The sequence below is a fragment of the Pezoporus wallicus genome, unplaced genomic scaffold, assembly GCF_028554395.1.
Source record: "Pezoporus wallicus isolate ANWC-B61680 ecotype Strahan unplaced genomic scaffold, APGP_CSIRO_Pwel_v1 contig_3858, whole genome shotgun sequence".
Taxonomy (NCBI): domain Eukaryota; kingdom Metazoa; phylum Chordata; class Aves; order Psittaciformes; family Psittacidae; genus Pezoporus; species Pezoporus wallicus.
This window is the reverse complement of record NW_026638754.1, coordinates 1,726,172-1,742,217: the sequence shown is the minus strand read 5'-3', so window position 1 is coordinate 1,742,217 and position 16,046 is coordinate 1,726,172. Positions and strand designations below refer to the sequence as shown.

At 38.9% G+C, this 16,046-nt stretch overlaps 1 protein-coding gene across 4 annotated transcripts in view; it reads right to left on the bottom strand.

The window, feature by feature from the left end:
- MET (MET proto-oncogene, receptor tyrosine kinase) overlaps window positions 1-16,046 on the bottom strand; it is a 73,151-nt gene that overhangs the window by 48,333 nt on the left and 8,772 nt on the right. For all 4 annotated transcript variants that reach the window (XM_057412154.1, XM_057412153.1, XM_057412155.1 and 1 more), the window contains exon 2: window positions 9,156-9,347. In XM_057412154.1, coding sequence (XP_057268137.1) covers window positions 9,156-9,347 — 192 coding nt within the window. The remainder of the gene's footprint in view (window positions 1-9,155; window positions 9,348-16,046) is intronic.

The following is a 16,046-nucleotide window of genomic DNA, read 5'->3' as shown; positions in this document are numbered from 1 at the left end:
GCTAGGACATTGACTTACATGATTTCACTGGCTTTTCATACTGCCAAGGTCTTTCAACAAAATGGCGAACTCCAAAACGACTTAAGAGATGCTGTAATTACAGCTGATGTTTTGTTGTAATTCAAGACTTAAATAAAATATATGAGGAATTAATTCATGGCAATAAGCGCTTCACATCCCAGAGGTATTTATAGTTTGGTGTTACAAGAGGCTTTTCTTTTTCTTTAAAATGAACCTGGCTTTTTTAAAGACTGCTACAAGTTTGTTTCAAAGTACAGAAAGTGTAGCTTTTCGAAATCAATAAGGTGTGATCATTTTGGTGACACAGAAGTATGGTCTCTCAGTGTATTAGGGCATGAGCTCTGTTTTTATATTCAGGACAATGAAAAATAGAATGGACTGCAAAGCTGCATGAAAAAACTTGATTAATGTTGGCATTATGAGGAGAGGTAGCACCACAGCTGCAAATACCTTTTTCGTTGATCATTAGCCATGTCTCATCTCGAATACCCACTGCTATAAAATGCTAAGAATTCTTCTCTATCATTAATCCAGGCTTCCTCTTATTGCCAAGCATTCTTTCTGATTGAGCCACAGTGTTAACCCTTTAAACACATCTACATTGAGACCTCAGAGCAGTACATAAAAATTTGGATCCTATCTCTACAATCTTGGAAAAATTATTCGGTACTTTAAACACTGACTGACCTTTATTGTACTGAGGCTGATAGTCAAATCACCTGCTCAAAGATCAAGTAAAAAGACTCTGACCTTATGACACACAGGGAGCTCAAATTACACTTCCTAACTCATTTGGGACTATGGAATAAAAGTTAGGAGTTTGCTACCAGGCTACAGTGCTGCCATAACACATACTAGATGCAAAAACGCTCTTTTCAGTCTATGTAACACTGCATTTTTTACACCATCAGCCCAGTCTTTGAAATTCTATCCTACTCTAATCCAACATAATCCTTAAGAAAAAAAGCAATTTGAAGACAGCTTCTACAGCAGGAAGAAGAGGCTACTTAGGACTTCAGAAACCTCTGATTTTTATTGCTTGGGACTGAACTAGTATGCATAGTGTGGCTTTAATCTGCCATGGACACACTATCATGCATGGGCTACTTCTACCATGGAAATGCTTCAGTACTACAGAAGTGTTTCTATTTGCAAAGACTGTGAAGTCTTGATTTAATTTTCTGCTTGTTTGTTTTTGGTTTTGTTTCTTTTTTTTTGGGGGGGGGGGGGTGTTGGGGTTTCTATACATTTTAATAATTAATTTAATAACTAAGCATTTTCCAGAGCATCAAAGAAAGGGTATCTACATGCCTGCACTCAGGCAGTTAGGAGAGAGGGAAGGTCTTGCACAGCTAAATAATTGACTAAAAGAGAACAAGCAGGTGTTAGCAGTAAATGGTCAAGCCTTGCAATAGTGAGAAGTCAGCAGATGCCTTCTGCAAGGTGTCTGTGTCAGAACTCTTCAACATATTCATAAATGAGTTGGAAATGTCATTGAGCACCCAGTGACAAACTTTTCTGATGATCTGAAGGTATTCAAGGTGATAAAGATGATGACAGACTATGAAGGATGGCAGAAGGACTTTACAGGACAGTATGTCAAGGCAATAAAACGGCAGCTAAAATACAATGAAGATGAATTTAAAGTGGTATATGATAGATAGTTCCATGAAAACATCATCTCACTGCTCAGCAGCAGTCAAAAAAAAAACAAAAACCCAACAAAACCCCAACAAAGAAAAGCTTAGGAATTACTGGAAAACGATTAAAAAACATCCTGATGTCATACAAGTTCATGGATTGCCCAAACCATGAATTCTCTGTGCAGTTCTGGCTGCCCCATGACAAAAGGAGTATGTTAAAATGAGAAAAGGTTCAGATGATGACAAAAGTGATGATAACAAAGATAATAAAGATGATGAAAAGGTTGTAATGAATGACTGAGTAAGGGTAGGTGTGGAAATGATATGAAAAAGGCATACAGAATCATATGTGGGTAGAGACTATCTACTCTCATCTAATAAAAGTACTAAACACCATCAAAAGTGAGAGTCATCTTCAAAGTAAACAAAAGAGTAAGACTTCCTAGCAATGTGTGATGACCTATGGGGACTCCTTGCTGAAGGATGTCAATGCAAGAGAGAAGGGGATGCATTCAAAGGGAAACTTCACATGTACTTGGAAACCTGTACACGTACCCTAAACAGACAAAAGCCAATAGCTCAGGAAATCCCCAGAATGGAAAATAGTTGGAGGCTTGAAGCAGAAGGTATTACATACGTTGCCTGGGTCACTGGGCATCCACTTGTCACCACTGCTGGAGGCAGAGCACTGAACTAGATGGACCTTTCGTTTAAACCCATGTGGCTCTTCTGATGTTTGTACAAATAGCTCTCCTGAGAATTACGTTCATTACCAGTAACTACAACCATATCCTTCTCAAAGCAAACATAATAATGTCCCTCTAAGAGAAAACCAAACAAGTATTTGGTCTTTCAACATAGCTCAAAGCACTTCCATGAAGGTAACAGTGAACAGTTAGTTAATAAACATATTAATATTCTTTATATTTGAAGTCAGTGATCACTTAGTTCCATGAGTACGAAAATAATTCATTTAAGTATTATTTCATTGCCATCATCTAGTATTAATGTTTAGTAACAAGACCTGACTTCAGGTTTGTTTATGCATAATATAGCAAATTAAGACTGCAATAACCTGAGTCAAAAACCAGCACGCAACAGCTTCTTCTAAAAATCATTCTGGTGCTCAGTTCTGCTAGTCAGCAGGATTGAATTACAAATGTTATTGTCTACATGTTGAAATATCTTCTGCAAAAATGAGAGGCTTTCTAAAATCAATCCCATCTAAGTATCATATTGTTATTTTTTCCCTGGATGTCTGGCAGGTGTATGCCATTACCCAGCAAGAGATAGGCTCGGGGTTAGCTTTATTGTGTAATGCCTCCAATGAGCTGGGATATGCAGCATAGCCTTGCAAAGGGCACATATGTAGCTCTCTAAATGCAGTATATCATTCTAATCCATGGAGAGTATAATGGATCTCCTCTGAAAAGTGTAAGCTTTACTACTCAAACCGAATATTAAAACATGTGTGCTCTCAAAACAGTTATCTGGCACCAGGTGTTAATTTTAATGTGATGATATGGATTTTGCATTATGCAATATTTGATGTTTTTTTTTTTTGGCACCATCAAGATACGTTCTTTACCACAGAAAGAACTGCTATTACAAAACTTTTAAAAGTTAAGCTATAGATATGAAAATGTTACTTATCAAGAGTTTGACAGTTTTCTGTGTGCTTAAAAATGACAAAGTGGAAAGGATTGCAACATTCCTATAAATGCACATATGCACAGTTTGCATTTAGCCTTAAATAGGTCAGACTGCCAGTACTGAAAAGCCAAGGGAATTGCTGGACCACAGAGGAAAGACAGCAGCAAGCATTGAGGACAACCTTTGCAATGACTCCATGGGCACCCCACCACTCCTTCTTCCTTCTGGCTCTGTAAGGCTTAAGGTCCACGTTCATGTATTTCTTAACCTCCTCTCACTTGCCTCCAACATGCCACTTGCTTGCCACTTGCACTGGTGGGTTTTGCTATGACTACATTTGTCTAGTGGGACAAGAACTAAATCAAAAGAAGTTTGATCATTTTGAAGGTAGAAATGGCTCCCAGTACACTATGATATAAACTGGATCTGAACAACCATGCTGAAAGTTGCAAAGCTCTGTACTTCTTTGCTCTGTATCAACTCATTTTGCTGATAGGAACCATGGCTTTGAGCCTTGATTCCTGGAGTGGTGAGGACTTGTCACTTTGCTGTTTCCAAGAGGAGAGCAATGCTGAAGGCTTGGCTCTCTTCCTGCTGAATTCTGGGTGAAAGCTTTCCAAGCCTTGACTGCAGTTACAAATAAAAAGAAGATGTGATTATTTTTGTCTGTACTAACTTTTGTAGCATGCATTATGTTCCCTGGCATGTAATCTATGAAAGAAGCTATGACACATGCTAATTTCTCTCTTTTCAGAGAAATGAGATGTGTGTTAAAGTTTGTTGGTGGTGATGGTGTTTGTTTTCAAGTGCTCCTAGGAAATGAATGCGACTATCAATTGTTCTGTCTACTTCAATGTGAAGCCAACAAGTTGAAGCTCAATGTGTGAAAACTTCCCAAAGCATTGATCTGTGAGAGCCCTGTCCCTCTTCCTCATCAGACAGAATCAGAGGCACCAAATGAAATTATAAGGCAGCAGGTTAAGGAAACCCCAAAGGAAGCTCTTCGTCATTCAAAGCAGAATTAAACTATGGAAGATATTGTCAAAGACGACCATGGAGGCAAAACAATAATTTCAAAAAACAATAAGCAAAATAGATGGAAAAGAAGTCCATAAAGAGCTATCAAATGCCAGATATGGCTGCAATTTCCAGCTCAGGGAACCTCTGGGCCACTGCGTGCCAGAAAGGAGAGTACTGGGAGAAGAATCACTGTGTGCTTTTACTTGCCTCATACCTCTCCTTTACCCATCTTAGCCCCTGACAGAGACAAGAATAACTCTGCTCCTTGAACCTTTATTCTAACCCCATACATACCTTCTCAGCTAAAAATCTGGCTTAAAAAAAGAAAAAAGGAATATAATTGCTCCCTAGAATAAGGCTTATGATTCTCTATTGTTTCATGCCCTACAGAGAGGCTCCGACGAGGGCAAGTAGCCTGTTGCGTGACATGCTCTACTCCAGCAAGGCCTGTCTGTGCCATCATGCTTTGGTTCTCGTGCCCTAAGCCATTTTCAGTCCAGAATCTGTTGAGACATGACAGTGCATTACCATGTTTTGCTAACACTTGGCTTCACAGCCAGAGCTGGCCCATGTCCAGCTAGATTGGACACGACTGCCGCCAGAATGTGGCTGACGGCATCTCACGAGTATGTATGCCCATGAGAAAACCCTTTCCTTACTTCCAGAAGCAACTGATGGCTGTCCTACTGGCCCATGAAGATGAGAGGGCACATGGGGGAAGTCCTCACTCTACATATGGCCTAGTGCTGCCCCACTGTGCACTGAGTTTCACTGGTATAGTCAGAAGGATGGGATGGCCCTGCTGCCAGAATTGCATCTGAAGAGAGTGGTTGCCCATAGTAGTTGTAAAACACAGAGTGAAAAGTTCTCTATCACTCTCTTCTTTATGAAGAGGATAGAGAAGTTGGTGCTCTGCTTGCACCAACAAGCAGTGCATTTGCTTGGGCTTTACCTTCAAGCGTAGGGAGCGCATGCAGTGTTCTGCTTCCAGGCACAGCGTTATGCTGAAAACCAACTTCTGCACACGTGAACGGCATCGATCTCTTGTTCATTAAGGCCAGACCAAATGCGAGTTTTTCAGAATAAATCCTGCAAAACTTTCCCATATCCCACTCTCCCCAGAGCTATCAGAAAGATTTCCCTTTCCTGAAGAACTTTGCTCTTTTCTTCATAACTCAAAAGTCACTCTCTGAAATAATCCCAAGCTCCAGGCGGGGGTGGGGGGTGGGCTTGGGAAATCACACTGGTACTGAGCAAAACCAGACAATATTTTATCTCAATGTATCACGAGGGTTTTTATTTTACACACCATAATTTCACCAAATTCTGCCTGGTATTGAAAGTGTCTTTTCCAGTTGTGAGTTGTATTCTCAGCACAGCTTCTTTGGCTTGAGCAGAGCAAGGCTGCTCTACATCAGCTGAAAATCTGATTCGTCAACTATAACAGTGTGACTGGGTGCTGTTTTCTAATCAAATAACCACTGTGAAATACCTGATTCACTTTACACCCAACAGCTGTACTTTCAGTCTCTGTTCCCAGTCACACTCTGAAAACAAGCACAATAAGAAAGGCTGAAACAGCTGCAACTTCTCAACAGAAAAGAAAAAGGGGGGGGGGGGGGGGGAAGCTTGTTGTCAGGCTCCAGCTTAGGAAGGAAGTAAAACCATTTTTCTTTTCTGTCTCACCCATGTCAGCTGTCTTAGAAAAATTATTACTGCCCTGTTTTGTAACAGAAACTCCACAATATTTGGTAAACTACAAACTCCAATCTATTCATGGCCAAATACAGATTTAACATTTCTGATGGAGCCAAAATATGCTCAGTATGTCAATGGGCTGCAATTACTCTCCAGGAGAGCTTTGGAATTCACCTCCTGGCCCCAATTATCCTCCTTAAAAGAACTCATGAATCTTCTGTATTTGGACCATCCACATTGACTGTATTTTAGTTTTAGATTTGGGCTGAAAAAAACAAACATTTAGTGAAGGAGGTTGTATTTCCTTCCCAGTATTAGTGCTTTCCAGACCTGTTTAAGTGAATAATTCTATTCAATCAAACTAAAAGTGCAAGAAGAAAACAACAGGTGACTAAAAACATACCTGCTTTTGCATTCTGAATATTACTGGCTCCTCAGATTACTTCTTTAAAATAAGAGGAATATAGGTTATAGTCTGAGCTGGACCTTTAGCACAGTTTTGACGGGTAATGCCCTAAGTTTCAGTGGAATCACTTGTAAAGATAGGAACTGTAATATGTCTCTAAATACTTCAAAATTCCAGAATCAGGTAGCTATCATCTACAGAAAGAAAACCTTTGTTCTCAGAAACTACATGCTAAACCTTCTGTTGACTTTTGTAGCAATGCTATGCTATAGTCATGAGGTAAAGAGAAAAAAATGGATGGAGACGGAAATACAGACAGATTAGGGGGCAGTAGGAAGGCAGAAAGTGATGAGCAGAAGAAATGCAAAAGGAAATGGAAAGATGGCAAGAAAAGGGAAAGAAAGAGAAGAAGGAGAATCAAGTGGTTGGCTGCTAATCATGTATAAGCAAGAATATGAGAAACATTTTCAAACAGATTTCTTCAGGTTCAGTACCAGTAGCTTGCTGCTGCATCCAGTGGCTGCTACAGCACAGGCTCAGAGCTTCAATTCAATTTTGGTGACATGACCACTATGTTTTTAAACATCTTCTCCCCCCCCAGTGTTTCATAACAATTAAAGGAAACCCTAAATTAAGACAGCAAAAATGTGAATTAAATGTTCATTACTTTCACCAAGCTGCTTCATATTTGGGCACTTCAGGGTGCAGTTGTCAAGAGACAGAGCTACTGTACTACTTTTTCTTCTAATCTCATGGATGACTGCTAATGCTGAAATTGATGTCACAAGCTAAATTGTCTAAATATGGTGAGGTTTGGTATTTCAAAGAGGATACAAGATAAACTGAATTCACTGGAAGGGCTGGGCTTATTTTCTAATTTTAGAAACCTATATATGAATACTTTTTTCATTTGCTTTTAAATAGTTGGCATGAAAAATTGTTCGCAAGATGCTAATACAGTATAACCAGTTTTAAAACAGGTTCCCTGATAGTTAGAATTCTGCAGCTAGTGTTCTCTGGAAGCATACCTATCTGAAGAGATATAGTTAACTCTGAAGAGGTACAAGTTACAAGGAGACTGCACTGGAAAATTTATTATTTGCATGTATAAACAGCTGAAAATGTAAGTGCAAATGACTGTGCAAAAGTGAGGTGCTTAAAAAGGGAAAACCTGAGGCTTCTTTGCAATATGTTCCAGCAGATTTGTGAATGAAACAAAAAAGAACATCATTATGTTTCTTTGCTGAAAATGTGAGGAAGTGTTTGGGGATATTTTTTGATAAATTAAGTCACTGTTAGATTATCCTGATTTTTTTTAACCCATTATACTTCAGTAATGGTTGTTTAATAGCTCAATTTTTAATGATATCCATCTCATTGCAGTTAATAGCTATATTTCCATAGAAACACTGCAGATCTGCTTTAGTTGGGCATTTGTTAATGAACATGTTTGAAAGCATTTCCTAGATAACTATTAGTGAAAAAAAAAAAAGGATTTAATGTAAGTGAACATTAAGTTCTGAAAAAAGCTGTGCCTTCTGTATGCAACAGACCTGTAGCCTTTCCAAGATCATTTAAAGGCAAAACAAATACTAACCTTTTTATTTGGAAGTAGCCTCATCAAAGGTAGTCATTATGCTTATTCTCCTGCTGGCTTCACCAAACCCTCAAAGAAAGAGCTCCTACTTATTACAATGTGAGTCCAATGCTGACTTCCCCCTGTAGCTCAAGCTAATCTATTTCAATGATGAGAATATTTCTGCTAATGGCAGTATGCAGTTTACACAACAGCCTTTCTTTTGATCCGTAACTGAACCTGGAACGGGAAATGTATTCTGGAAATGTTTTAATTGTTCCTTGAGTTAGGCAAATATCTGAATGAAGTGTGTGGTGCAGGATTTGAATGAATAATTTAGAGAATGCTACAGATAAAAACAACGATGCATAATGCTGCCTTGTGCTCTCTACCAAACCTCCCTAAAAGCTTTGTGACAGCCGAGAAGAAAAGCTGTAAGACAGTAGTTATTAAACTGTATTTTGTAGATAAGGAAGTGGCTTCAGAAAGGTTAAACAAATTATTCATGTTTGCTGTGTGAGCCAGTTACCTATATTTAAGAACAGAGCATAGGCTGGTCCTGTGTTCAGTAGGTAGATCTTAGCATTTGGCTTTCCTGCACTGAAGACGAACTGCAGATTAAAGTCATGGTGGTCATAACTGAATGGGAAGTTCAGGTAAAACTGGCATGGTTGTCATTAAACATTTTATTAAATTCTTATCATTTAGGGGAAAAAAGACATGATTTTCTCCAGTTCTTCATCTGTCCTTTATGGTAAATCACCTCCTTCCCTGCAGGAGCATTATGGATTTGCATTATGGGGCAGGTTCTGTGCACTGTCTGTACATGAGATAGAGATGGAGGTGTAGGATTCCCTTTGTCCAGAAAGGGTGCATATACTGGGGACAGTAGGTAACCCTATTTACAGGAATGAGCAAGGGCCTGAAAATCTAAGACACACTTAGAGAAACTTGAAAGCAGGTAGAAGAAGAACAAATCTCAATTCTACAGATCTGAGTCACAGGCTATGGGTACATTAGCAAGTAATTTGGTGCCAGAGGAGTGGATCAGTACATAGAAACAAGTCATGCTGAAGCTCCTGCTTCTACATTATAAACTGTCTTGGCATTTTTTATTATGAAGATGTAACATATTTACCTGCATGAAGCGGCCCTCTGAAGTTCCCAGATTAGCAACAGTAAGGTTCCCTTTGGTGAAGACAGATATTGAAGTTAAGAGGACACTGTTGAACTGGCCCATGAACAAGTCAACCCTCTGCAAGGGAGTCGTAACTTCTAAGCGATATTCATCATCTTGTGCTCTGCAGTATGAAGCATTTCTTGAAAAAGCCTGTTAGAAAATGAAGTACAGATGAGTACTGTCTTTACGAGTAGGAATAGATCTTTGTCAGAGTGAAGTCATTTAGCACAAATGCATTTGACCAAAAGTATTTTAAAATGTTTCAAACTTAATTGCTTCATCAGTTATGATGTTCCATGAGGAAGGCAACAGCTTCTTAAAGTTACAGGCATGTTTCTTTTAACTTTTTTCTTTTTATCCTGTCTGTTGGCTATAAGACATAGGATCTTTATTTAACCAGATGAGATGTGTAGAGGAACATGTATCAAGGTATCCTTTCTCTTAGTGACTTACATAACGCTGCTTCTTCAAGGGTCTCAAAATTCTTTGGCTGCAAAGCCTGCCCAGTGACACACCTGCGCCTAGAACACTGATTCCTAGAAAATGATGCTCTGAAAATGCTGCAATTTTTTTTAACCTTTTTTTTTTGCACTAAAATAACAATTTCCAGTACTCTTCTCCTCCTGTTCTCTTTTCAGCACCTTTTTTCAGTGATAAAACAGAAAAGAGGAGAAAAAGATGGAGAAAGAGAAAAGGGAGATAAGCCAGGAGAAATATGCTTCTGATTGTACATTTGAAAGAAACGATGGGGAAGAGAGCTTCTTATAATTACTTAGGCTACTGTATTGATCATCTATGCCTTGTGCACTACTTTGTCCAATATCTGTATGTCTTGAGTGTACTATAAAGTTGCTGCATTTGTAGGATTTTTCTCTTTCAGTTTGGGAATAGAGATTACATGTTTTTAGTCTTCATTGGAAAAATTCTTGCACAATACAGTTTAAATTATCGCTTGAGAAGAATATAACCTGCTGTCCTGACAATTCAATAGTACTCTATTAACTGATAATTCCATTACTATTGATACTACATCATCTGTTTTCATGAGATCGTACAGATAACAACCAGGAACACCTTGAAGGATCTCTAACCAGCTTAAATTTGGAAGTCATCTAGCATTTTCCCACCGTGTCCCACTGTGACATACTTTATGAATAAACATGTAGGGAGATTATAAAGGATCTTATGGTGGTTCCCTCTGCTGTAGTCAATCAAGAGCTTTGTTTTTCCTATGTTTTCAATTGATCTGTTGTTGTTACAAACATGTTTTAAAAATTTGAATTAAACCTTTTAAAGAAAGTCAAAGTCTTTCCACCAAATTCATTAGATCTGGAACATACCCTAAAGAACATGTAGGAGTAAAATTTTATTTTCTTGTTTTCTAGATTCAGGTGGTTTTCCCTCAAAGTACTATGAGAAAGCATACAATACACCAAGAACTTCTTGCTGGCTTAACTCTGGTGAATTCCAGGAAAAGCCCAAGGCATTGAAAATGCTATTAACAAAATGCTAAACCTAATAGCTCAGCCCTTTGCTGTCGAATCACAACATTTCTGAACTGTGCACAGCAACAGCACTGGCAGGTGAAGCTTTCTACAATCTCTAGGAGCTGCAGCCAGCACTGCTGCCAGCTTTTCTCCAGGTGCCCTGTCTATTTACTGTATCACTTAGGTAAAACCCTGTGTAAGACCAAACAAGAGCAACTGAAATCTCTGCACAGCGCCTTAATGATGCAGAAAGAGGGCTTCTAGATTAGACCTGATACAGCAGTGACTTAACAGTTTGTTAGCCACATGCTAAAGGGTTTCCTATATTAGTTTTGGTATTAATTGTTAATGTATGGTGTGTTTTGGACTAACACTTTTCACTAGGAACATTGAATACACTTTAAATATTATTTAACCCAGTATTTGACTGGGTTAAATCATCAACAGACAAATTTAGCTTTTCCTTTTTCTGGTCAGCAAACAAGCTAAAAGCTTTATTCTTTTGCACTCATATCCTACCCAGTCTAAAAGTATTTCTGAAACATCTGTGCAAAGATTACTCATACAATGAGTATGAACAGTTCAAGTGAAGAAAATGTACAGTTTTCATGCTTTTTGAAATAAGGCAGATTTGTGAATTTACCCTCCCCCAACCTGGGATCTCTGCTCTTTGCTGTAGCTCCTTTTCTTCTGTAAGCAAATGGCTCTGGGGAGAGATGTTTCTGCGCTAAACTTAAAAAAGTACTTCCTCCTATGCAGTCATCTTGACACAATTTAAACATCCTGACATGCCAGAAGAAACCCTGTTCAAGCCCATTTTAACAAGTGGCTAAATTTTCCTGCTTGCCCTAACACCTTTCCTAGCTTCCCCGAAGTCAGTTCAACCACAAAGCTCAGCCTTCCTCAGAGATGTCGTAATTTTGGGTATCTGCCCAAGACCTGCAGATTGTTCCACATATGGCTCTCTTACAAAACCTGGCGCTTCATGGATTAACCATAATGTAAGGTTAGCTGTTTAAGAAATAGGAAGACTTTGATCTTTGAGTAGAAATGCAGAGATTAAAAGGCTACTTAGAAAACTAAAGGAAGATTGATAACACAGAAAACTTCGGCAAAGAAGCTGCTTTAAATTAACTCTTTGAAGCCTGACTCCCTCCCTTCTTTCCTCTCTCTCAGTATACACGAGTATCCATTTGGCTGCCAATGTGGAAAAATAACTGATGTCAGATGATGCACTCTGGATATTATGCCAAGTTCCAGTGACAAATCACACAACTATTGAAGTGGACGATTAGAGTGGGGGTAAGTGCTCGGGTTGGGCTATACTGCTTCTCTTGTAGGATGAGAGGTGCCAGTTGTGCCTGTGATTCATAGTGAGGGCTTTGTGAAACTGGTGTAGGTGTGCCACTGGAATGCAGTGAGGTGTGGGCAAGCCCTGCCTCTCAGAGTTCAGATGGGTAGGGGATAGCTATCTTATTTGTTCATAGGGGAAGTTGTGGTGTTTTGGAATTTACCCTTGATTCTGTGCACAGAAGATGAATGCACCTAAAAAGTCCTTCTAGATAGACATCATTGGGCTGGGCTATTAGGAGCTATCACTCTTTGGCAGTTAACTGATTATTTATATGTCATATTCTGTGAGTATAAAAATAATATTTTGGACAGAGTTGTACATTTGAAGCCAAAACTGCAAAGCAGGGAGGAAATCTTCAAGTCCTGAATAAATATCTCAAAGAAATTACCCAGTTAGGTCAGTGTCAGAACTAATCAGTCTAGTCTCTGGTCTGAATACAAGACTCCGAGGAAAAAAAAACAAACAACAAACAATAACACAAGATTTTAACCATAAACTTTTTTGTGAGCAAAAAATTGATATTTGCAGCAACTGCAATGTGGAGAAACACTCCTTCAGGCTCATCCTTCCAGAGCTGGCCAAAACCTGTTCTTCCTAGTTAAGTGTAAGGCTCAATTAGAAAGACATATTATGTGTAATGTCCTGTTGTTAAGTTTAATGTCTTAAATTAATCTCTTAATCATAGCAGAACATCTCATGCTGTCTTGTGAACGATTTGGAGGACATCATTAAATTTAAAATTTAATCTGACAAATTGGAAAAATGGTCTGAAAGACAGTAGGTAAAATTTCCTAGTGTCAACTGCAAAATACTACAGTTACAAAGAACTCAAGTGAAAGCAGGAATAAGCAGGAGTCCTATTTCTTGCTGGTTTGTTTATATCACTTTTAACTTGGTGGCTGTCAGGAATCAGATTCCTAAGTATCAACTTTTGTTTTCTGCTATGGATCCTGGAAGTATCTCTCAAGACAAGTAGGTACCCACAAGTGCTGACAGCATTTCTCCTCTGAGCTTTTCCATGTATAACATGGAGCAGAAGGAAACGAACTATTGCTAAATGAGCTGGATCCTTCTATCTGCAAATGGTAAAAATTTTTTTCAAAGAAACTGCTGTAGAGTGAATGGATAGATGATTCTATGTAACAAATTGATTCCCAAGATGATTAAAACCAGAGAGGGTGTATGAGTTGCTTATCTCTTCTGTTGTGGAGGTCAGTGAATTAAGATAAATAATAGAACTACAGTTTTCAGCAGTGTGGGCTATTGGAATTGGGCACATAATGGTGAAGAATTTACAGGTACAGCAGACTCTGAACAGGAAGAGTAACTGTGAGGAATGAAGAAGAGTCTTATCAGATTTTCCTCTCTAAATATCCTTGTGTATTTTTAGCCAACACAGCTTTGCTGTTGCATAACACATTTTAATTTTCTGGGCAGTTTGCAGTATTTCTCATTAGGTGAGAAGTGTATTCGACCACTGCTTCTCCCCATGTGAAATACAAGAAGTGAAATTCTGGCCCCAGTGACTCAATGAAGTCAGGGTTTTGCCTGAAGAGGATGAGTGACTTGATCACCATCATGTTGGAGGTCTGTTAGAGGGCTGGATTTAGAACCTATATTGTCTGTTTCCTAGGCCCATACAGATTAAAGTGAGGGATGTTATAAATTTAACCTATCGTTATCTTTGAAAGGAATTGCACCTTAAATTTCATAAATCTTCCCAGCTGTCACATACCAGTCTTTTAAATTGTGAACTCAGTTAAAGATGACCACTAAGGTTCTTGTACTTACAGCTCTTTGACAAAATGGGAGAGAAGAAAAAAATAAGCAGGACAAACTTTCTGACTTCTGATACATTTACATGCTCTGATCGCTTCATGCCTTCTGTCTCTTCCATTGCCAAAGGGACTATCTCCCTCCTCCTTTCTTATGTGGTTTCATGCCATAGCTGGCCAGAGCGAGTAAAGAATAATGGAGAAAAGGAGAAACATATAAATAGCTGCCTACCATGCTATCACAATGGAGTATTTTTTTTCTGCAATTTACAAGACAGGAAGTTTGTGAAATGGACAAAATTTTACTACTAGCAATTCAAAAAAGTCATAGTCATATTGTTCTCACTATATACAACTGTCAGAGGATGTCTGAATTCTTTATTGTTATGAGCACATTCAGTGATGACACAGAGAAAAAAACATGGATGCATTTATTTTTTGGAAGTAATTGACCAGAAAAGAATCTCTTGTGAACAAACTCCAGCACTGTACAACAGGCAGAAGAGAAGCCAGCCAGAACTGAGAAACATGAGAAACAGAAATTCTTTGGATGTAGCATGCTGGCTTTTGCCAACATGATCAACTGCAAGTCTACAGGGAGACTCCTCACCCCATGGGTCACTATAGATGCAGTGTGATTTCCCAAAACTTGCTGCTGCATTTCCAAGAGAAGCAACTGTGGGTAGCAAAATAGGGTTGGCCATGCATCAGTACTAGTAACATGTACTGTTCAGTAGCACACGCACATGAAGAGTGCTCTTTACTGGCACCACCGTTACATTGCACTCATATTCATTTCACTCTGTTTATCAAATATTCTCAATTAAGAGATCAAGTCTTTTGTATCAAACTATTGCACCTATTCACACTGATAGGGGCAGTAAGACCTCAGAAAGAGAGATCCCAAACAGATAAGGCAGCTATTTGCAGTAGGGACTGCACAGAATCCAGCCTAGAGCAGTCTCTGGGGATATGCAGTGCTTAGCCCACTTGCTGCTCTCACAGCACAGAAAGACAGCTAATTTCCATGTTAATGTGGCAGTGATAGGTACTAAGTATGCTGAATTTCTTTCTTCTTCAAGCTCTATTCTTCTCAAGAACTCCATGTTCTTGAGAAATGTAACAGAAATCACTCAGAAATCACATCACAAGAGAAAAGCATTTGAAAACAGTATTCAAAATGCTATGCGCTTTGTAAGGCGCATTTCTGCAGAGCAGCACCAGACATCATTACCAAGCATTTCTTGTAATCCTAAGGAAGGGAAAAAAAACAAATAATAAATGCAACAGCTTGATTTTTGCCAGTGGACACAAATTTATGTGCTAAACACTTCCCATAGATGCAGATCGACCAGGTTTCTGGCTTCTTCTTGACCAGTGAAAGACAACTCAAGGGTGTAAGTGCTGTGAACTCAGTCCAGCGTCCATGGAAAACTGAACATGCCTGGGGCAGGGTACTGGTTTCTCCTGTTTCTAAGAATTGCTGAGGCACTGAAGCTTTACTCTAAAAGGCTTTTAGAGCTTTTTCCTCTTTTTGTTTTAAAAAAGAATTGTTTCCCTCTTCTTCCTTCCTTCTCTTCCCAATATTCCTCATGTATTTGAAAGCAATTCAAAGGAGAGGTATTTTTATATAAAATATAGAAGTATGTTCCCTTTCTGAGAATAAACGTCTCAAATCTCAACTGTGAAGTAGAAGACGTGAAGAGAAAACAAGCAACTGGAAACAGTCCTTTAAGACGGAAAACATCAGGCAATCCTAACTATGCAGTGGCCACTACTGTAAGTTGCTACAGCTTGGAAATGGTCCGAGTTACACAGGAAACCAACCCTTCAAAATACCACTTGTTGCAAAACAAGGAACAATTTAGAGGGAATCAGTGAAGGATTAATTATCTTTATGCTATACTTTCAATTTCAAGGACTTGATCTAGAACGCACTGAAGTCAAATGGAAAGATGACACAAATTTTTATGACCCCTAGAGAAAGAGAATTTTTTTAAAGAACTCCACTGATGTAAAATTTTTGTAGAATCACAGAATAGTTCAGGTTGGAAGGAACTCTTTTAAATGTCACACAGTCCCAAGGCCCCTGCCCTGGGCAGGGAACCTTCCACTATATCAGGTTGCCCAAAGCCCCTTCCAGCCTGGCCTTGAACACTGGCCAGGGATGGGGCATTTTACATAGTATCATCCCTCTTATTCTTAATACTCATTGCTTTGATCTACTTCACTG